The 23,949-nt window shown below is 46.1% G+C and overlaps 1 protein-coding gene across 1 annotated transcript in view; it reads right to left on the reverse strand.

The window, feature by feature from the left end:
- mao (monoamine oxidase) overlaps positions 1-23,949 on the reverse strand; it is a 31,134-nt gene that overhangs the window by 2,095 nt on the left and 5,090 nt on the right. Inside the window, exons 2-13 of the mRNA XM_018750098.2 lie at positions 14,584-14,678; positions 14,015-14,152; positions 7,944-8,048; positions 7,756-7,847; positions 7,431-7,572; positions 3,460-3,609; positions 1,829-1,988; positions 1,372-1,468; positions 1,229-1,282; positions 993-1,050; positions 484-581; positions 164-275 (exon numbers count right to left, since the gene is read on the reverse strand). Of these exons, the coding sequence (XP_018605614.1) occupies positions 164-275; positions 484-581; positions 993-1,050; positions 1,229-1,282; positions 1,372-1,468; positions 1,829-1,988; positions 3,460-3,609; positions 7,431-7,572; positions 7,756-7,847; positions 7,944-8,048; positions 14,015-14,152; positions 14,584-14,678 (1,301 nt within the window). The remainder of the gene's footprint in view (positions 1-163; positions 276-483; positions 582-992; positions 1,051-1,228; positions 1,283-1,371; positions 1,469-1,828; positions 1,989-3,459; positions 3,610-7,430; positions 7,573-7,755; positions 7,848-7,943; positions 8,049-14,014; positions 14,153-14,583; positions 14,679-23,949) is intronic.

The raw sequence follows: 23,949 nt of genomic DNA on the forward strand, positions 1-23,949 counted from the left end.
AGCCAATGAAGATAACAAGCTACCCCACATAACAGCAGTTCTCCTACTGGAATTTGAGCCAATACCCTGCTGCACACTACACAATGTTCTTCCATTGTACTGTCTTACAGAAACACAGTAAGCTACAGTGAAGGTGCCAGCATGTTGTGACCTCATCTCACACCTCTCTTGCTGCCCGCTCCCCTGCCTGCACTGCCCCATCCATGTAGCCACTCCACTCAGTGGCCGTCTCGGTTCCTGCAAAGTACAGCCGTCCCACAGGCTCCCGCAGCACCCTGGAGGACAGGACAAGGGCCAAAAGTGTCACTCCCTGGAGCTGGAGTCAGGAGCATAACAAGAACCCTCCCAAGTCTTTAGCAACATGGTTACTAATCATAACGCAGTATCAGATCACTCTCAACCCCATGTACTTGTTCTGCATTTCAGGCTAAAACTGAAATGTAAATGTCACTGATTAGAAGGCCGAGGTCAGGGGTCACTCACTTGCCATACTGGGTGAGGATGCCCGGGGGGAAGTAGGCCGTGTAGCAGCCGCCAGAGTATTCCTCCTCACACCAGTTCTTCTCTTCATAGTGCACAGGCTGTGGTGGGGGAACAGTGACCAGCCTCACAGTTACAATCAGTCATCCAGTGGGACATCAGGCTGCTCCTGTCAGCTTAATGTGATGTGTACCATGTCCGCTGAAGGGATCTATCTGAGTGTGTCTCTACAGCCACGTGGGACAGCGCTGCATGACAACTGCCACATCTTATTTTTCTGTTATTTTATACTATTCGAACGAGATTTAAGCATATATGCCAAAATGCTTAATCGAAAAAGGATTTGAGACATGACTGACCTGTTAATAATATGAAATACTGATTACCTTCATGCCTAACGTACTGACCCACAATCAGTTCACTCAGACGCAAAACATTTCATAACAGACAGCATTTTGGACAAGGGCTGGCGTTTCATGCTCTGTCAGCTCATCCAGGATCAGGACACTCACATATAATGCCTCTTCTGAGCCTAAAACTCGGGAGTAGATCTCACATATCCTTCTCTTCCTGGAAGGAACATAGAGGGTTTGGGTTACAGGATATTTGTAGCATTTATGCCCCTTTGAAAGCTGCCTGGATGCTTTAAAACAAGTCTTTCACCTTCTGAGCCCCAGACCAGAACCCACCCAGGATATCCAGGACCACCTTCATCTAAAACGGGATGTGTGTGAACTGGGACCGTTACCTCTCTTCCTTGGTCAGTGCTGCAAGTTTTCGAGCTTTACGGGCCAAGATGAAGCTGCAGAACAACGAGGCGTTTAGCTGCAGGCATACATTATCATTAGCGTGCTGCTGTCTCCCATACATGGACAGAGACCCATCGCCTACCCCATGATGGCAGGCACGGTGCCGTCAGGCTTGGTGTCATCCAACGTCAGGCCAATGGGGGATTCTTCCTCCTCAATCACCATACTGCCACAGTAGCCTGCAGAAGAGGGAACGCATGTTACGGTCTGGTAGTGCCACATTCAGAGTCTCGCGTTACAGTAGCTGCTGGGAGGGAGCCCCAGAGGGAGGACAACACTGTGTGGAGGGAATGCAGTTTGGAGGGAATGCTGTGTGGGTGAAAACACTCGCTATTTAGTTGTATCCACACATCCCCTATATGAGATGAGGTTCCATAGGTGCTCGAGGTTTCATATGTCAATCATGCCAACCATAATGTTGTCTCCTGCCCTGAAGAGCTGCAATTTAATGAGGAATCACACCTAGCAGGGGCATTACAGTCCGAGAGATTCCTCAAGGTTTTCCCGTTTCACTGTCCTACACAGCGCAGTGAACATACCTTTCTTCCTCCAGAAGCTCTCCCTGTAGTAGACCATGCACTTGATGACGGAGCCGGTGGGCACGCGGTGGATGAGCTGGTTGCGCAGCGGGGGCAGCGGAGGATTAAAATGCATCTTCAAGTGCAGCCCTGGTGCCGTAGCGATGATGACAAATTTAGCCTGAAACAAGCGAAAGACTTGTTTGGACCGCTTATGGAAGTGGACTAAAAGGCTGCAGGTACAAGTCTCCGAAGCGGAGACACTGCCAGCTAAGAGTACTCTCCCTCGTAAGCTCACAGCGACAATAAAAGAGCATGAACCACATGTGATGCAAGCACCTGCTTCCGTTCAGCTGTGAGATGAGCCTAGTATGTGTCTCCACGTGCACTCAGCTCTGGGTTAAGTAGCTCTGCAGCTGCTGTTAAAGAGCTTTAGCTGGACAAAGAGGATGTGGCCGGGACAGGGAGATGAAGGCAGCCTTATGAGTGTAGTCCCTCCCCCAGATTACAGCTGGGTTATGGGGCAAGGTGAGCCTCCACACTGGTGCTATTCACTGGGGGCCTGCACTAGAATTTGAGATAGACCAAAAAGGGGCTGATGAAGGTGTTGAGGACCTCCAGGGGCTCAACCATTTAGGACTGTGTTTAACACCCTGTTTAGGACTGTGTTTAGGCCTATATAAATATATACATTTTAAAAATGTGCACATGGCAGAAAGCCCATTATTAACTGCATGAGGAGGTTCTGTAATGAAATACTTCTCTGCAGCCAAAAAAAACTTGTGTTACATTTATTCCATACAGCGCTGCCTAAAAACGTGAACTCTATAGGGATGGTCATTACACACACAAACATATTCTGAACCGCTTGTCCCATACGGGGTCGCGGGGAGCAAGAGTCATTACTCTTGTACAAAATATAAAATAAGACTACAAAATCCAGATCTTAAATCTTAAACTTTTAAACTGAATAAATGATTATGGTTTTACACACCAGACTGTACTACACACCTGTTATGTCGGATGAGAAAGACTGATTCTGATTAAATTACAATTTCACTATAAAACTAAAGGACACAAGGGGTTCACATCTTCCAGGCAGCATTGTAGGTATCACAAAGCTGATATGGTAACCAATAGAATGAGAATTCTGTTGTACCCTTGTGATCAGTGTGAGGAGAAGACTTGTGAGATGGGATGCTCTTGCAGTGTGGGCATGGGTAGCGTTGATGGGCTTGATAACTATCTATATATAAGAAAATATGTGTTCTGTAACCAGCTTTGTGTCTTATAACAGTATGTTCAGGCCACAGTATGTTCAGGTCCCTTTCTCTGACTCGGCCTCCTGAAAGGAACTGAGCTGTAAAAGGTAAGATGTATAAACTATTACAAAGCCATAACACCAAGAGAGAACATCTGCTCTGTCTTAAGAAGATTTAAATAAACTAACAAGTGGCTTGAATGAGAGTAGCCCTCAGAATCTAGAGACCTGTATCGTTGTCTAGGTAGTAATGTGGTCAAACAGTTAGAAATCGGAATAAATTCCTCATATTCTGCAACCAAAGGTCCAGGGCTACGTTTCACTCCCTCCCCACCACTGTCATGCTGTTCCCAAGTACGGCCTCCAACAGGGTTCAGGGCTGTGGCTTCACCTCATACGTCTCCTTATTGAGCGTCTCCACCACCACATTGTCACCAGTCTGGTCGATGCGGTACACCGCCCTCTCCAGCTTCACACGTTCCCCAAGCTTGGAAGCGATGCGCTGGCTGATCTGGTTGGAGCCGCCCACGAACTTCCGTTCCTGGTGGGACAGGGAAAGGGTGTGACTTGGGGGTGGCAACACTTGCTCATTATGGCCATAAACCATTTTTCAATGACTCAGCTTCAACCATGGCAAGGCACACCACGGCAATCCTAATTCCCAGCATGTCACTTTCACCAGTTGCATTATCAAAGCCCATTAGGCCAGAAATGCTGATCTAGGATGGCAGATTCCGAAACACACCGACCCAAATGCAGCTCCTAAACACAGTCTCCAGGTGTCGCGACTCGTGTACAAGTTACACTTCACCCACCGTTAATGCAGAAACGCAATTCCAGAGACCCCACCGTCATGCTGAAATAACAAGCATAATTTATTTAACAGCAAAGAATCAATGTTCAGGAGCAGGCCATGGCGAATATCCAAGGTCGATATGGTCATTTTTGGCCCACTATCCAAGGCTCAATATCCAAGGTCGGTATGGTTATATTAGTATAGGACTGGGTCATAAAAAACAGTAGCAGATGTAGTCTCGTCTATACTGCCTTTACTGACACCAACGTTTATTTCAGTCAAGGACATAGTGCATGTTTATAGCACAGGTGTGGCCAGCACCTCATGATCGATACTATTTCTACTGTATGTACAGTACTAGAAGCAGCATTCTGCTGGTGGGACCCACCATGGGAACTGGAACGAAGTTACAAACCTTTTTGAAACCGGTTTCCTTCGGACCTCATTGAGAGATGCAATGACCTAAAAAAAGCATGCGCACACACACAGTCTGAACTGCTTGTCCCAGATGGGGTCACAGGGAGCCAGAGCCTAACCTGGCAACACAGGGCATAAGGCTGGAGAGAGAGGGGACACACCCAGGACAGGACGCCAGTCCGTCACAAGGCACCCCAAGAGGGACTTGAACCCCAGACCCACCAAAGAGGAGGACCCTGGTCCAACCAACTGCACCACCACACCCCCCTCCAAAAACTGCACACGCAGAAACTACTTGTCCCTAGCGGGGTCGTAGCACCCCAAGTGGGACTCAAATCCCAGACCCACCACAGAGGAGGACCCTGGTCCAACTTACTGCGCCACCGCACCCGCCTCCAAAAACAGCATTTCCAGTAAATATTTTGCAACAGTAACTACAGCTTATAGACCAAAGCAACATGCATTTAAATCCTTAACAAAATTGCCAAAAATGTTTTTTAAACTTAGTGATAATTAAACGGTGAGATGACTGTGGTAAAACAGTGAGATGACCTAAAACTGAGTCTAATTGTTCCAGTCGTGGTGCTTAACTGTGTAATGGTCCTGTCTCTTACTGTGAATGTCAGCTGTGGTCCTTTCATTTCTAAACACTGCTCCATTATTAGCTGAGAGAACAAATAAAGTACCCCAGAAGCAAAACAGTTCAAACACTGGCAAACAACAGGAAGACATTTGCCGAGGTTGCCATGGCAACACAAGAGAGTCCAAAGCCCTGTGCTGTGACCAGTCCATAGCAGAGAGTTATGCAGTTGTCTATGATGAAGTACTGCTTTCATCGCATCTTTCTACCTCTATGTTATTTGGTCCGGTGGCCCGGAGGGGGAGCTGTCTGGGGTCCGAGAGAGCAGCATTCTGGTTATAGCATACTGAGATATAGAGCAGTTTACAGGCCTGCCTTGCATAACACATGAGTGTGGTTTGCTTGAGGATCTGCACATACTGCAAATTCTTACAAAATAAACACCTTTAAACAAAAATAAATGTACCTGAGCCAGAGAAGGTTTATCCATTTCTCACCAAAGTTTCTAAATTCCTGCATTATCTTTTAAATATGTATACAATCTCATTGACAATCAAGTCCAGAATATCAGAATTGCTCTGGACATCTGTGAATCAAGGCTTAAGACCCACATGTCCACAAGCATTTATACACAACTCACCTTTTACTGTCAACTGTCCTCTTTCCCTCTCATCATTTATCCTTTTATTTATCATTCATAAATAAACAATTGGAGGAAAAGATTAGAATAGTCTTCACCACGGCCAGGGAGAGTTTTTTTTTTTTATTCTGTTGTGCTTAATTTTTTGATGTATTTATGGAAAATGCCTGGAGCTGAAACCCTTATTTACCTTCTTCTTCATTGTAACATGTAATAATTACTGTCATCACTCTTAACACCTGTATTCCTTCTCTGCTGAGTTACTCAAAGTATCGCACAAATCCATTCGTCATGACATTGCCTTTCAAGAGAGTGTTTTGTCACTTCAGATTTTAAGGCTTCCTTTGCTTTTCACCTTTCAGCAATTTCTATACATTATTTGCATTAGGGCCCCTAATGCAAAAAAGGAATAAGAGCAGAGGTTCCTTTGGATGTATTTTGGATGTTCACACCTTCCGTCGCTATGGTCCCAGCATGGAGCCTGATTATTCTGATAGTGAAACCATACAAACAGAACTAACAGGTTACCATATTGCTCATGGGGGTATTCAAAGAGCCCATCTCTGCACTATTACTGCATCCAAACACCCAATAAGCGTCTGGGTCCAGCTTCCAGCCAGGAAGTGGCTCTGAAACTCATGCCAGTCCCCTAACTTAGCAAAACACATCTTCTTCCAACTCAAACACAGTGAGGCTTGGCCCTTCTCTGCTGGAGGAAAGATATTATAAGGCCAGCTCTCACCATAGTAAGTACGTATGCTTTTTATTCAATGTAGGCACAAAATAGATGCTTTGACGGTGTAATGTTATAACATCAATTTTGTGTTGATGTTAATAAAAAGCATATATATACATATATATATATATATATAGTTACTACCGTGAGTGCTGACATTAAAACACCTTATTTCAGTTTTTTTTTTGTTGTTATAACAGTTTCTCCCGTATTTTGGTGAGCGCATACTTCAGCTTTCCATTATGGAAGAGTCTGTCCAATTTCGGCCCCAGTAGGAAAAGTCATTTTGTTTGCTGGATGTTTGTGGCACCATGGCCACACCTCTCTCTTGGACTGGTCGGTCTCAGCATTTTTGAGGATCCTAGGAGTCCGACGGCACCGAAAGGCCGAGGCATTGCTGTCCCTGCCTGACTCTGGGCCCCCCTTTCACACTAGGCTGGAACCAAGTACATAAACCTCCCGAAGAGCCACTCCAGCACAGAGTGACCTAAAAATGCACATTCCTTAGCTGCGGGTAATTTTCTGGAAACAATAACATGCTTTTAGCCATTTTGGCTGTAGCACCAAAGCCTCTGTTATCAAGGAAAAAAATGAGCGGATGAACATTAATGGACTACACTGTCCACTGCACTCTCGTGTGCCACAAGGAAACATGCCAGGAACGTTTCACTTTACGTTAAGAGCAAAGCTCCTTTTATATCATTTCTCTCAGAAGTGCAAACCATAAATATTAATTTTATTGGAAAAGCAATAGCCTTTAAGTCACACAAAATCAAGTAAAACAATTGGGACACATTATATGTCACAATGGTTGTGCAGTATGCGTAATTTCATATGCAAAAGTTCAAATATGGTTTATTTCTGTGTTAGAATTTTTGGGCATTCTTCTGGCCACTTGTGGCAAAAATAATTGAAGCTCAACAATCCCTCGTTTTGGATGACTGTGAAGTACACATGGGTAAAATGTCATTTACAGTTGAACGAGCCACTCGTGGATTTCAGTGGATGGACTGAATTTGGTCTATTAATGTTGACCTGGTCTCCTCATATGGTCTTGTTTCCCTCTGGTTCAAGCCAACACAGTGCTGTTATCCACACCCACATTCTCCATGGCACAGGGCTGGCAGCCTGGGGAGCGGCACTCAATTCCAAAACATCTGGCTCTGTTGTACTTTTCAGCAGTTGGACCATACCTGTCCTCCATTGGTGGTAGAGAAGATCCTCATGGTGCCACCACACTGCTTGACATACCACAAGAACCACAGGGCAGACACCTCATGTGGCTCTGAAGTCACATTCACATTGACAAAGAGGTTGGCAAACTGCCGGGCCGCCCTGGGAGAAAGGCATTGGGGACAGGAAGGCAAGGAGTCATGTTCTACCACATCAATAAGTCATCAAACTGGCATCAGCACATGACTGGTCAACAGACGCAGAGCACATAGTTCTTATGAGAAAATGTGTTAGCCCTGAGAGGAAGACCTCTGAAGGGAAAAGAGAAACATCTCTGCAGGATACCTTGTCCAGCATAGCTTGTCAAAGAGCTCCTTCATGGTGATCTTGTCCCACACCTCTGCGTGTGGTGCTCTCCATGGGGCCTCCATGGGGATCTGCAACAGATGTGGCTGACATGAGGATCTCCTGTCCACTCACACACATACCTCGGCCCTGCCAGTGGCCCAAAATGAGCAAAGTGGAAACCTTACCTCCTTCCCCATCTCATCCATCTTCCGCCATAGGTTGTTGTAGTCCATCAAGGCCAGTGGATTCCACATAGGTGGGAAGGGACCCTTAAATGGGTACGGCTTTCCCTGAAATTAGAAGCAATCAGACATGTTATCCTTTCCATCAAGAACCCTTGACTGGTGAATAGAACCAGATGCTCAGTGTCATGACAGTGTTTGTTCTAAGTACCTGCAACCATGCAATCAAATGACTGTTTAATCAAACAGTAAGATGTTGGATGAACTGTAAGTGTGATGGTCAGTTATTATATTTTTATTCCACCATTGCTCCAGGTTTGTGTAAGGTCTCTTCCCACAGCTGGACATTTTTACTGGAACAATGCATGGTTTCCTACTGAAGGGTTCAACAGCAAGTGTGCTGCTGTAACCTGACTGGGTAATATGGTGAATAAATAACTGGAGAAAAACCCATTTTCAGAGATCAAGCCCTGTGATGCATTCTGGGAGTCCAGATAAGCTGCAGAAAATCCTTTCTCCATTCACCTTCAGCAAACAGAGGAAAAAAAAGAACAGCAGAGGAACTGCTTAGTAAGCGTGACTTCCTACAAGTGGATCAGGCAAAGGTTGGCATGGTTATCATGCGCAATATCACACATCCTAACAGTTTACTCCAACTGTGAGGCAATTCTTGAATGGAGCCAAATGGTGATTTACAGCCGGTCAAAGATTACTCATGGTTGCACAAACTGCTACAGTGATAACAGCAATCAAAGTATTCACAGTTTAAGCTTTCTCATCTTCTCTGGATTCACTCACAGATTGGACACTATTATAGCTGGAGGCCTGCCTGTTCTTCTGAGAACAAGAGTTCTGATACTTGCACATTGTGCTCCTCCAGCAAGGCAGAGTCTCTCCAACCTTGATACACCTCGGTTACACTGTCCTATGCCCTGGATTCAACAGCCAGGCATTTAAGTCCTTCAGCTTAGACTCTGTCATTCTGAGCCAGATCAAGATGATGGGAGAGGGGTGACTATCATTCACCACCAACTCCAGAATATCAGAACTGCTCTGGACACCTTTAAATCAACGCTTAAGTCCCACATGTTCAAAATCACTTATACATTGCTTTTTTTTTTTCTATTCTCTTTTCCATTTCTCTTTCATCATTACATTTTTTAGAAAGAAATTTTATTCAGCCACTACTCCGGCATTGTATTTACTTGTTTGTGTATCTTATAATATTAAAGAAAAAAAATAAATATTGGTGGTAGGGTATCAGGATTTTTCTGTCCTGTGTTTTATGCACCTACTCGAACGATGAACCTCGGTGCAGCAAGCGGTAGGGAACAAACTAGGTTTGCTTGAGACCTTCACGTCTGCAGCTATGTCTCCTTCTCTTGATGTAACGCATAAATTGTACTTTTGCTGAGATGTATGTCACTTTGGACAAAAGCGTCTGCTAAATGAAGAAACGTAAATGTAAATGTAAATTTTCCAAGAAATTATTTTCTTATTTTATTCTGTCATTCTTTGGGGACACGACAGCGGACAGCCCATGGTTACCCTGCACTACACAAGTACTTAGTGATAAATCAATTCAGACTCATTTAAGACTCTTATGGTCATTCTGGTGTATCCATAACTTATGCATTTCCTGTTTGCTGTGTTGTTTTTGAGGGTAAAACTCTCTAGTCTCATTATATTGTCATTTACTCTTACTTTCTTGTTGAGCATTATTTCCCCATGACAAGACCCAAGGAGCCCGGCTGTGATACCAGCACTCCATGCTGATGGAAGCTGATGACTGCCTGCCATGGTGCAAACCGAGATATCAACTTATTAGTGTCTAGTGACTGTAATAATGATATAAATGCTTGTTTAAGTTTACTTAAAAATATTTTCTCATCTAGAATGCCCAGGAGGGCCAGACCACCACTGGCACTTGGACCCCAGAAGATATTTTCTCCCTTACCCTTTAGTTACTTGAGTTTTTTTTTGTTCCTTTCCTCTGTGGCCAGTTGGCTAACTTATAGCTTTAATACCTAACATAGTCATTGCAATAATTTAATGTGCAGCCAACCTTTTACCTGCATGATCTCTCCTAACCTGTTGTTCAGCACTCTGTGTCACCAAGTGAGAAGAACGCTCTATAAAAATTAATTGAATTTAACTGGATATTGATAATAGAACGTAACAAAAATTTTATATCATTTTTTGGCATTTTCTATGAAAAAAATCTACATAACTCATAACTGAAAAATTTTGTTACATTGTGTAACGTACGAATTCTGTTGCTCTGTTCTTGCTCTAATCTTTCAAATGCTGTTATTTTTCATTTGTCCTCTTCTGTTGTGTCATTTTTAAATTTTGATATTTATTGTAGAATAGTGTCGGGTTTAGCTGTTACTGACTTTCTTCTTTATTGCAAAATGTAAAGACTTAATAATAGTAATAATAATAATGATAATAATAATATGCTTGTATCCATTGCCTCCTGAGTTATTCTAAAGTATGACACAAAGTGACTCATCGAGAGCGTCTTCAAAGAATTCTGTGTTTTATAACGTCCCTTTGCCCATTTAACTTTCACCACGGGTGGCTCGAACACAATTTGCTGAGAGCACATATTGTGACTTGGCCTGCAGCCCCATTAAAACCCGCAAACTGCCATAAAACCTTGGCTCCATTCGCCAGAGAGGATACATCCAAGTTACGATGAAAGTAAAGGTCAGGAGTTGAAGCGGCATGCTGGCTTCACGTGCCACTGCGGAGGGGGGTGGGGACAGGGGCAGACAACTGCCCCATTGTATGTCCCAGATCAAGGACCTACACACAGACCTCAAGACAGCTAGTTAGAGAAGGGCAAATAAAGGGAAAGAGGAAAGCAAGGGAGCATTCGCAGCACCGACACACCCTTATTCACCCTTATCCGCAGCGATAATGTAAATGGAACACGCCGCAGTACAGCAACTCGACAGCTTCACTTATTGCAGGCTACTCACTCAACGTGCGTTCTCATTTTTAATTTAAACACACGTCTCGTGCTACACGTATCACGGATGTATGGATGAGTGACCCAGTGTAAGTAGTGTATCTCGCAGTGTAAGTCACCGCGGTGAATAAGGTGTGTGGGCTGATAACACTATGTAGAGTTCATCGGAAGTCGCTTTGGAGAAAAGCGTCTGCTAAATAAATAAATGTAAATGTACCTCTAAATGAAGCAAACCGTAGTAAATGACCAAAAGCACTGCATTACTAAAAGAAATGACCAAGAAACTGCGCAATACCTAAAGAACATGAATAGACATAGACATCAGCCAGCAGTTCAATACAAATTAGCGCTCGAAAATGTCTTGCCATGCCACATCCCATCGACACTTCTAAAGAGAGCTTAGCGTTTGTACTCTGTCAGTCCTCAACTGAATGTTGACCTGTAAAGCACTCACATTTTACTACGTTTAATTAAAAATAACTAATCTCTTAATGAGATTTACTCTCAGTGCAGCTTTGACTAGCTACATTAGACAGCACGCGCATTCGGTTCAATATCAGCGATCTCTTAGCAGCCAGGTTTTAACTGAGTCCTGCCTTCAATATGGTATGTTGGCTACACTGGTTACATTTCTCAGAATTGTGAGAAATCTGATTCGGCAGTAAAACCGACAGGAACTGCCCGTGTTCAAATTACAAGAACCGCTGTCATTTGGACCGCAGACAGACCCGTCAGAGGGCTTCAGGGTGCCCGCAGATCAGCGAAGCACGGGAGCTGTGAGGATTACGCAAAAAACACTGATGGACAGAGTCTGGCTCCGGGGAGGAGCCCCGGGGGACGCGGGCTGTGTCCACACATCAAGGGAAACAGCAGGATACGGCCCGCGAGGCTGCAACAGGTCCGTTTCCATAACAACCGCCATCCAGTTCGTCCGCAAGAAGGTGCACGGCAGCGGTTGTTAACAAGACACAAAAGCTCAGCAGTGCAGACACAAATTACACTTTGGGGTCTTGCCCTCTGGGTGAAAACCGCATACATGACAACATCACTTTCAAAGTAGCACCTTTGAAAGGGACAGAATCGCACTCTTGGGAACTGATCCCAACCAATGACAGTGGCCTCCTCTTTTATTGTATATAAAATGGGTTTCAGAGATGAAGACCCCTGTTTGTGGGCTAATATGCATCACTAGAGCATCCAAAATGAAAAACAAACAGGGGCTTCCAGGAGCTTCTGGCTTCAGACCACAATCCGACTGGCTCCACCAGCCCCCTCCCCCGCCACTGTTTTCCCCGATGGCCTTCATTCAAAGTAGTGTTATGGATCCCACAAAATCTCTCTCCAAGCATCACACTGAATGCAATTTACTCTACTGTCTTGTCAAACTTCATCCAGAGTTTCATCCGGAACCGTGTGTATCACCATAAAAAGTGTCATTAGATGACATCTCCTCAGGTTATCAGCGTTGCACATACAGTACATGCCTTGCTCGCTCTCAGTTTTGCTTTACGGTGTATGTGTAAAGGATCCGTTGAAACGGATCAGAGCCACCTACTCAATGTGTACTCCCGAACGGAACGGAAGTCTCATTACGGGCAGGAAGAGGACACCCTCGGCTGATTCCGTAATGAACTGAGCAACCTTATTGTGGCTGACAACAAGGGTCTTTTCATTCGGAGTGCTGCCATGGCAACAGGAGGGAAGGCTAACGAGGAAAGTCCACCTGAAGCTGCCCCCAGATCCACGACGACTCAAAAGCTTGCGCTCCTCTCCGACACCTCGACAGCTGTTTCCACCCTTCTCCCACCCCGTGCGGGGATTTATTTGGGATTCACCGTGATGTAGAGCTTATCCGTTCTCCCAGCCTGTCTCAAGGCATGAACCTGGTCGTGACGCGGGCAAGGAAAGTCAGTGCTGTCACGCATGTCCCACACTTTGAGGGTCATGTGACCTGCCAAGGCCCAAGAGCAGAGTGAGAGACAGTCTCTTGAAATAGGTCGTGTGAGTGTGACCACCCAGAGTGAACTTCTCAAAATAACCTGGGTGGAGGGGATTCAGCAGCTTGCTTTCTCATAACATCATGTGTGCACAAAGCCACCGATAAATTATGAATGCCATTACCCAGCATGCACCAGAACCTGCAGCCGGTTCAATGGCAGGCATGACATGCGTGCTTCCCGGGAGGGCTGCTCCACGGCAGCAGCGCCGGGTGCTAAATGAGCCAAGTTCAGGTCACATGTGATCTTTGAGGGCTGTACAGAAGCACTCGGAGAGGCACAATACACAGGATGTGTGCGCGACTATAAAAAGTGGTATTAAGTGAGCGAAGCAGGAGATACGGGAAGGTCTGCATGTTTGGGGACAAATCACAGATGTGAAGAGTAGTAGCTTGTGAGACGGGTAAAATTGAGGCGCGTACCCAACAGAGCAATCCATTCATATCTGGAAAAATTAGGGATGAGTCGCTCTATAGAAAGTGATGATAGAATGAGAAGCAAAGAAAAGTGCACGTGTGTGTGTGTGTGTGTGTGTGTGTGTGTGTGTGTGTGTGTATTGCAGAAAACGGTGCAAGAAAGCAGATAGAAAGCATGCACCACCTGTTGCCTAAAGCCTCAAGAGGGGTCCCGTCTGTGCGACACCTTCCAGCCCTCTGCAGCCCTTCCCCAGCCCTCCCCGGCCTCCCCTAGCAGGACCCCATTATGGCGGTCCTCGGGGCACAGACAGGATCTCCACGGGATGCCCTGGCGTACTCTGCGACCTGCACATGTAGGGAGCGTCTCCTGGAGACAGCAGGTCAGGAAGCGCGCGGCTTCGCTCCGCCATGCTCTTCTCAGTAACACACAGCTTGTGTGAGCGGCAGATGCGGAATCACAAAAATTCTCACAGTATATTTCTAAACAAAAAAAAAAAACCCATCTGGCACTTTTCCCCAAAATGATTTACAGCGTTAAACGACTTACACTGATCGATCTGTAATTTTTACTGTTTCAGTTCAGGGCAAGTACAGCGATCAGAGCTGCTACAGCAGGAGGTGGGATTCAAACCTCGGTCCTTCGACCGCAAGGCATCCGCTCTGGCCAACGGAGCGCTCGCTCACCTTCACGTAGTGCACCAGGTTCTCCTTCTCGTTCACCTTGTACGTCTCCACCCCGAACTCCTTGGCGATCCGCAGGATGCGGTTCTGCGTGGGCCCGACGTACGCGCCCCCCAGGTCCACATATTTGGTCTCCTTGTTCTGGTTTCAGAAAAAAAAAAATGGTGAAGTTTGGTCCAGGAAATGCGCCGCATACCATGAATCCCGAAGCTGCGCCGTCAACGTTACACTCAGCCTTGTATGAGCCCCTCATTACGGCCCGGCAAAGCGCTTAGGGCAAAAGGGAGGCGGAATGCACACGCCTCAGTGCTCTGATGAAAGAGGGGAGCTCTGCAAACACTACCCTGGAACACGAACATGAAGCCCAGGGGGGCTCTGTGAACACTAACTAGCGCACATTTAAAAGGCCAGATGCCTTTCAGTTACTCCGATGAAATTAGCTGCTGAAAGATGCAGATGAATGACAATGAGGCGGCGTCTCCATGGATTCGCGGCCACAGAGCGTGTATGTTTGTGTGTGTGTGTGTGTGTGTGTGTGTGTGTGTGTGTGTGTGTGTGGTGGCCCATCTTACCTGTACGGTGAAGGTCCGACCGCCCACACGGTTCCGAGCCTCCAGCACCACTGGGTTTAGACCGGACTCCACCAGCAGCTTGGCCGCACACAGCCCTGTGTGGTAGGGGCGACAGGGCAATACGGTGTTGAGGACAGGAGACCTGAACACACCCTTTCCTTTCCACCCTTTGACACAAAAAGCAAGCAGACAGGGGACTCGGTCACATGCACTTTGGCCCCCGGCCGCAGACGGGGACTTCCTCTCAGCACAGGGGATGTGAAAGTTACTCTGGCAGCTGCTGCTCCTGTCGTTATGGGGTCACCAAGAGGTGTAATCTTGGCATGTTATTCTATTGTGATTACAACGATGGGTGCCTGGGCTGCAGGACTGGATGTGGGTTTGATTGCCCTTTCTGTGAAGTTTACACATTCTCCTCATGCTTGTGTGGATTTCCTCCAGCTGCTCTGGTTTCCTCCTACAGTCCAAACACACATGTTTTAGGTCTATTGGGGACTCTAAACATCCCGCAGTATGTGTTACACTGCTCTGCTGTGTAGCTGGGTGAATGACTGTAGGGAATGTACTGTAGTGTATCTAACACTGTAAGACCCCTTGAATACAGCGCGCGCACACACACACACACACACACACACACACACACACACACACACACACACACACACACACACAAGCGGGGTCGCAGCAAGCCAGAGCCTAACCTGGCAACACAGGGCACAAGGCTAGAGGGGGAGGGGACACACCCAGGACGGGATGCCAGTCCACCGCAAGGCACCCCAAGCAGGACTCGAACCCCAGACCCACCAGAGAGCAGGACCCAGCCAAACCCGCTGTGCCATCGCACCCCCCACCCTTGAATAAAGGCGTGAGCTAAATACTTGCACATAATACTGTACATGTGCCAACTGGATAAATAAATAAGCGAAACTGTAAATGTTTCTCTGACGGGATTCAGGGTTAAGCAACGTGTCATTCCACGCTCCCAGTTGCAGGCATTTTAACACACAGCAGCTGCAGCTCTGTTTCCCAAGTGGTCATGGGAAAGCAGGGAAGATGTATACAGAGTGGGGGTCCTGGCAACGGGACAGAATCCTGCGTGCAGAGAAACAGCCAAGCCTGAAACTCCCCAGACGTGCTTCCCTATGTGGACTCATCTCAGCGCCGGCCCCGAGTGCCGCCCTCCGCTCTTCTTGTTGAGTATCACAAAACATAACAGGAAGTAGGACTGAGATTTATTGAGAGCGTTTCCTACCCAGTCACATGCCGCGACTGTTTTTGCACCACAGGGAACGACAGTCGGACCGTTCTCGTGCTGGCCTCTAGATCGTCATCTGCGCGATGCGTGTCATGTGGGACGTGCTGCTCTCACTCAGGCACATGGCGTGCACACGGGGGCCTGCCCTTTGCGTCGCACCCTGCAGTGCAGTCTGACATCCCGCGGTCGGACGGTTTCGTAATATTGAGGCATTTCACACATTCCACTGTTGCTTTGAAGAGCAAAAAAAAAAAGTTTTTATCTTTGTTCATTTAAAAGACACTTACGGTGACCTACAGTGGCAGGCACACACGCACGCACGCTGTCTGAAACAGCTTGTCCCAAGCGCGGTTGAGGTGAGCCGGAGCCCAACCCAGCAACACAGGGCGCAGGGGACACAACCAGGACAGGACGCCAGTCTGTCGCAAGGCACCCCAAGTGGGAGTCGAACCCCGGACCCACCGGAGAGCTGGCCCTGGCCAAACCCATACTAAACCCCTACAGCAACTTGCGATTTATACAGCAGAGTACTACAACACGCAATCACACACACACAGAGAGTGAAGGCAATTTCAGAGTCACCGGTTCACCTGAAACACATGTCATTGGATTGTGGGAGGAAACCAGAGCACCTGGAGAGAGCCCATGCAAAGCCAGGCTCAACCCTTCATCCAAACCCACAGCCCAAGCACTGTGAGACACCAGCGCTACCTGCTGCTCCACCGTACAGCCCTATAAGAAGGTACTGCAACACAAACTCGACCATAGGCTGTAAATAAGACCACTGCCATATCCAGTGGCAGACCTGCGCTTTACATGTGTTTGTTGTCATTTGGTTTACTGGACAAAAGATGAAATGTTATGTAGAAAATGTACATTGGGCTGTTTTCGTAGGCTGTCACCTCTGTTCCGCCCAGTTTCCGTACTGCACTGGTACCAGTATTGTATTAGAGGATGATACCGACTATATTATCATCCCAAAATCAAAGACAATCCAAACTGGCCAAATTTCATTGTAAACATTGCTTTGAAATTGTCTGAGAGAGTAGAAGGACTTTGACTGAATGGTTTTGATCATTTCAGACCGTTGCTTGGTAGAGTTTCACTGAGGGAGGAATGTTTAAACCCCTACAGACAGCTGGTGGCCAAATGTATGGCAGTTACCGCGAATCAGTGGCCCTTCTGCTGTGTTCCTCACAAGAGCCCTAAAGCAACGCTCCCTGCCAAAGGGGTACCGGGACCGACTGCTGTCAGTGCCAGCAGTTCACAAAACACACTGACAGATGCTCCTCGAAGGCAAACACAGAAGCAACGGCCATCCAGTGCGTGTTACTTTTCTCAAAATAGCGTTACACCTATGAATACCCTGGTATGAGCTGTGTCTCCTTTTCTACTGGCAGAAATAGATGGACATATCGAACCAGGACTGAAGACCGCAGTGACCGCAGTCTGATGACGTCCGCCTCACTACATGAGGATGAGTTCAGAGTATGAAGAGCAGATGTGACCTACAGAGGGCTCCAGGATCAGCAGGCTATAGCGTCTTTCTGGACTTAATTTGGAGTTACAAACAAATCAAGTTAGGAACAAACTTCCATCTTCCAGTTTCAAGTGTTTGCAAGTTGAGGAAGGAGCCAGTATTTAGATAATGTAGTACGAATTAATTCAGTCCCCCCCCCCTCATTTATTGCAATCTTTAGTTCTGCAGAGACCTTACCATCTACAGAGACACCATAATTTTGATCAATTTGCCCTGAGAGTTCAAAGCTCCCTGGGACAAAGCAAGGGTTGTTTAGATCACAGATATGAATTTATTTTGGGCTTTGATCAGTTGCAGTTGTACTCTTAATTATAAAAAAAAGGTAAAGGGAGCTCCAGTCCAAGGATTTCCCAATAGTTAGTCAATTTTGAGTTGATGACCTTTGAATATCATATCAAGATGTAAAGCTCAATGATATTTAATAAAACAATACATAGAAAAATTAAGTTTTCTCTTTTTAGATTAATTGTAATTCATTGTATGTTCAAAGCCTTACAAAGCAAGCATGACAATTTGTGGTTGTGCATCTGCCTCCTGACTGATTGCTGTCCTCAGATGACCTCTCCGAGGTTAACCTTCCATCACCAGCCGGGTCAGGTTCAAAATTATAAACGCTTTTGTCCTGCTTCAAAACGTGATTTGAAGAGCACAGTTGATCCACAGAGGAGGAGCAGAGCAGAGAGACCCACGATCAGCTGGCCACAGCACATGTTCACTCCATCATGAATGTATCTTTCCAGACTAGGCTGCTGCAAGGAATACCTGTCCTGCACTGTTACAAGTAAGCAAGTAAAAAACACCGGCTCCTCATGTTACAACTGCTAGAAAAGTTACAAATTTTTGAAGGTCCAAAAATTCTCCTGCTCATTTACTTCCAACTACATTGTGTTCACCGTTTTAGTGCTTAGTACTTTTGTCTGAGTGAAAGTGACCTGCATTTCCAGGTCCAGCCATTAGTTGGCGACAAAACACACCAGAGCGCAAGAGGAACAACCGCCTTGATTCAGCACAATTCCACAATGTTCACTGTCATATGAGTGTTCCCGAGCAACCAAATACAAGCTGAGAAAAGACGAAACGTCTCGCAAAGCAGCTATATCCAAGATTTTTACAGAACCCGACCTATAAATAAATCAAGGAACATCTGCATTTTTAATCTCATTGTTTGGTGTATTTTGCTGCCATGTGGGACAAATTGGTCAACGATTGGCATTGACTACGTGTTTGCAAGGAGAAGGTACTGTACTTTTCAACCATTTTAAGGTAATTTTATTGTAACTCAAAGTTAAACACATCATCACAAAAAAGTCTTGCAAAAATTGTTGCGATAGGTTCTTTAAAAATGTTGAATAAAGCTAATATAATAAATCAAAGGATCAGCATAATTAAGCTTTTACTGATTTTCCAGCCTTAACACAAATGAAAGTTGCCCGAGGCTGATGAATGTTTCACCTACTTATGAGATGAATTGGTCAGCGATAGTGACTGACTGGAGGGATGGGGAGATGACATATAATTTATTCTTAGCAATTTTAAATTAATTTTTAATTCTGATGCAATCTGAAGTTAATAAAACGAATAAAATAAAGGTGTTAATAGGTGTCTGGCATCCCATGTAAGGCACATGCTGTGCTTCTGGGATAGCCCCCAGACTGCTAGAACCGTGAATTATGCAAGTGTCTACTGATAATGGCTCGATAGATCGATGGGAGTGTTACAGAGCATGCGTTATGAAGAGCAGCTTTATGAGGTTTACAGAACTTAAACAAAAATAAATCAAGATGATGTTTGTATTTTGTAGCTTTTTACCAATTGTGACTTAGAGGTAAAACTGATTTCGGTGTAACAAAAAAAAAAAAAAAATCAAGTTATTAATAAGTTTCAGCTCCAGTTGTGTTTGTAAGTTGAGGAACCAGTGTATTTAGACGATGTGGCACAAATTTATTTAGTCATCCTGAAACTGGTTCACGTGGTGGATTAGGTGTCTCCATCCAGTTCTCTCATGCTGTTGATTTAATACACGCGCTATATTATCACTTCGAGATGTACGTCATAGGGGGCGCGGTGGCGTGGACTGCGGTGGCGCGCGGTGGCGCGCGGTGGCACGATGGGGCACGGTGGGTTGGGCCTCGTGCTGCTCTCCGGTGGGTCTGGGGTTCGAGTCCCGCTTGGGGTGCCTTGCAATGGACTGGCGTCCTGTCCTAGGTGTGTCCCCTCCCCCTCCAGCCTTACACCCTGTGTTGCTGGGTTAGGCTCCGGCTCCCTGCGACCCCGTATGGGACAAGCAGTTCAGACAATGTATGTCACTTTTGAGAAAAGCAACTGTTTAATGAATAAATGTAACTGTAATGTATTTAGGGAGACACTCATAGCTCATATTCCAATATGAAATGTAAACATGTGAAATTCAACCCCAATATGTTCCAGCCACAGGTCTTCATCAGAGGACTGCTGATGAAGGCTTGCAGCCAAAAATCGTTTGTGCTTAAACTTCGTATTATAATATAAACAACTGTGAGTGCTATCCCCAGTGTACTTTATTTCAGTATTTTCAGAGGATCCAACACCGACTGTCGTAATATTTCCTCGGCAGTTGCGGTGAGCACATATTATTCTTCTAATTTTAGTCATCCCTGGCATTTATTCCAGTCTTTAATCTTTTGCAGAGACCTTACCATCTAGGGAGCCATCATACCATCGTAATTTTGGCCAAATTGCCCTTTGATTTCAAAGGTCTGCAGGACAAAGCAAAGCCTGTTTTGACCACAGATTCGAATTGATTCTGTGTTTTGATCAGCTGCAGTTGTGCCTTCAGTTCGATAAAGCAGGAAAAAAAAGAACGTCCACTCCAAAGGATTTCCTTCATGGTTCGTAAGTTTTGAGTCTCAAGTGGCCTAACATTTGAACATTGCCGCAACGTGCATAGCTCAGCAGCATTCAGTAAAACAATGACTGCATGATAAGAATAATTAATAACAATTAATTAATAAGAATTTGTGGGTAAGAAGTGCAACATATTTAACATTATTAATAAAACTAATAGCAAATAATTAATTAATAGCAAAAGGAATAAAACTTACATTTTTAAAGTTAGTGCAGATTTGTGTTTCATTGTAATGTAATGACCCACATTACGGGGGTGCGGTGGCACAGCGGGTTTGGCTGGGTCCTGCTCTTTGGTGGATCTGGGGTTTGAGTCCCGCTTGGGGTGCCGCGACCCCGCTAGGGACAAGCAGTTTCAGTCAGTGTGTGTGTGTGTGTGTGTGTGTGTGTGTGTGTGTGTGTGTGTGTGTGTGAGAGAGAGAGAGACCCACGTTACTGCGAGTTAAAATGGGAAAATGTTTATTGTAAATAGTTGCATTCTGGGTAAAATGTGATTAAAGTGTTCAACAACTAGAGTGACTTACAGGGAAAATAATGGGTTGAGAGTGTTTCCCACTGAGAAAGAAGGTACAGGGCTGCAAATCCTTGAGGAAAAGAGGGTCTTGAACCGAGAGGTGTATTTGGGTGTTCTAATAAACTGTTTGAAATGAACGCTGTCTGTGTGTCTCCATCCAAGCCCAGAGCACTGTACGCCACAGTATGTTCAAAGTCATGCCCCTGAGAACCGAACGCAACCCCTTCTGGATGTTTGTCTTCTGTCTCCAGCTGACCCCTCCAAGGTTAAAACTCAATCATAAGTCAAGGCAACTTCTAAAGACCGTGTAAATCTAGAAGCACTTCATCAGCCAGAAGAGACCCATAAAGTATTTTACTAACCCTGAGAGCCTCATCCACATGCCCGCAGTGGTTTGTTGTGCTTTATTCTTTCTTTCCGCACACACATCCCTACTCATTGCATCCCATCTGCACATCACACACCAGGTATTCTTTACCATTCTCACCGATTCCATCTGGCCAAAGAGAGATGCCCAGGCTCAGAGACGAGGGAACAGTCACAGTGAGCTGAAGTTCTCTGCAGTAACGGAAGAGGCATGGCATACAGCATTGCTCTGTGAGCTGTGGAGCTTGAAGACGATACCCATCTCCAAGATCAGAGGACTTTATTTAGAGCCCATCACCACCTGCCACGCACCTGCCGGTTCCAGAGCAGCGGCTGCTCTCAGACCTGCAGGCTTGACCTGACCTAGTTGTGGTGCTTTCCTTCCCCCACCACTCAAAATCAAATCCTGCACGGTCTTCTGCTTTCATTTCACCACTCAAAAAAAAAACAAAAAAAAAAACAAAAAAAAAAAACTTTCAAGAGTGAAGAACTGCCCGCACAGCATGCACACATCCAGCCACGACGCCCATTTCTGTAGCAGATTACCTTCAAAGGTAAAGTAGTGAGCAAGACAGGGACACTTCCTAGAGCAAACAGTCAGACGGACGTCACAGGAGCTCCATGAAAGGGCCAAAGAAGGGCTGCGACTGCTGCGCGGCGGAGGGAGAACCAGTCACAAAAAACTGTTCCATCCATTCACTTTTCATACACTGCCTGCTGTTTTGTTTCATTCCGAACCGCATGAGAACTGCCTTAAAAAGAAAGTCAGCTTTCTACGACCCAGATCTGAAGGGTGAAATTCTTTGTCCTGATGTGACAACTCAAAAAAAAAAAAACTGATTTGTGTACACAGGGTGAGGGGTGCAGTGGCGCAGTGGGTTGGACCACGGTCCTGCTTTCCGGTGGGTCTGGGGTTCAAGTCCCGCTTGGGGTGCCTTGTGATGGACTGGCGTCCCGTCCTGGGTGTGTCCCCTCCCCCTCCGGCCTTACGCCCTGTGTTGCTGGGTAGGCTCCGGTTCCCCGTGACCCCGTATGGGACAAGCGGTTCTGAAAATGTGTGTGTGTGTGTACACAGGAAATCTCAGGCTGCCACTAAAGCACACTGAACCTCCAGGATCGGTCAGTCATGCAGTTTGGCTTCTGTTCTGCTCCACAAACTTTCGAAGTGGAACCGTTCCCTTGTGCGGGAAGAACACATACATTTCCATGACGGTCAAGTTCCTCTCTGTGGTAAAACACTTTTTCTAAAGAGAACTGACACATTCTTAGAATTTGTGCAAATACACATTACATTCACTTATCAGACACTTTTCACCAAAGCAACTTCCAATGAACTCTATGTAGTGTTATAAGCCCACACACCTTATTCACCAAGGTGACTTACATGGCTAGATACACTACTTACAACTGGTCACCTATCCACACATCAGTGGAACACACTCTCGTCACACTATGGGTAAGCCTGAACAGCATGTCTTTGGACTCTGGGAGGAAACCAGAGCACCCAGAGGAAACCCATGCAGACACCGGGAGAACATGCAAACTCTACACAGACTGAGCAGGGATCAAACCCACATCCTCTTGCACCACCCAGGTGCTGAGAGACAGCAGCACGGTGCCACTGTGCCACTCAGTACACGGAGAGTCTAAATGACCTCCACAAATACCACGATTAGAGATTGAAAAGAGAGATGCTGAATCCTGTTTGGTGCAGAAAAGGGGACGCTGGGTGACTAAAGCCCTCCAGCCTCAGGAGGAGCTGGCCAGTGGGGGAGGGGGTGGGGTCACAGCCCAAAGACCCTGCAGACACAGCGGTGGCCAAAGCGCTGGCAGGCATCAAGGCACATAATTAAACGTTCCTTGTGTTCTGCGCCCCTCCATCCCCACCTTCCCGCCCCCACCACTTTTGAGACAAGCAACCCAGTAACTGGGGATTAACATGGTTTCCGTGGCAACGGCCAGGATATACATGCGACCACTTAGAAGAAAAATGCAACAATTTCTCCCTCAACTGCCTCGCTTTGTCTGTCGCCATGGAACAAGATGCAGAATTTGTTTTACAGAGAACTGACATGACAGGGGGCCCACACGGCAGCAGAATGTCCCTGGGGGCAAAGAATAGCGAGGCACAGCGAGCGCGAAGCCTCTGGCAAGAAAAGCCGCGTATGACCTCCCCCGTCTCGCACACTCCTCCCTCTGAGTGCTGTCTGTTCTTCCATTTCCAGACGAATGTTGACTTTATGAAATAAAAAGACTAAACGAAAAAGTCCAAACAGTCCAATTCTTTCGAGCTTCATCTGACGGACAAAACACGTCCTGCTAAAGGACACGGGCTGCGCTGGGGGTCAACAGAGCCACTTCCCCCACCTATAAAAGTCGCATTCTAATTCACAGCAAACTCTGCAGTTCCAGAGTGACGCAGCCCAGCACCGTTAATAAAATCCACATTTTCGTCAGCTGAGGAGCTCAAAGGGAAACTGCTCCTAAAAATGTGGGTACGAGCGCAAGCAAAGGGCCAGGAGTTTATGCTTTAAATCGTATTCTTCGTAAACTAAAGAGAACAACACGCCTTGAAGTCAGTCACAAAATATCCCTACGTGTTGGCTTCCTCCCTTTGAAACTGCCATTGATGCTTTTCCTGGAAATACTGATGAGAAGGAACATTTTATTACATTAAAGGCCATCGATTTGGAGAGGACACCCCCTCCATTTACCTAACATATACAGGTAATGTCAGTCCCACTGATCGTCTACGAGATGCACGATAGGACAGGACAGCGGCCACCTTTAAGCGCGAGGAGGGGGCCT

The sequence above is a fragment of the Scleropages formosus genome, chromosome 1 (assembly GCF_900964775.1).
Source record: "Scleropages formosus chromosome 1, fSclFor1.1, whole genome shotgun sequence".
Taxonomy (NCBI): domain Eukaryota; kingdom Metazoa; phylum Chordata; class Actinopteri; order Osteoglossiformes; family Osteoglossidae; genus Scleropages; species Scleropages formosus.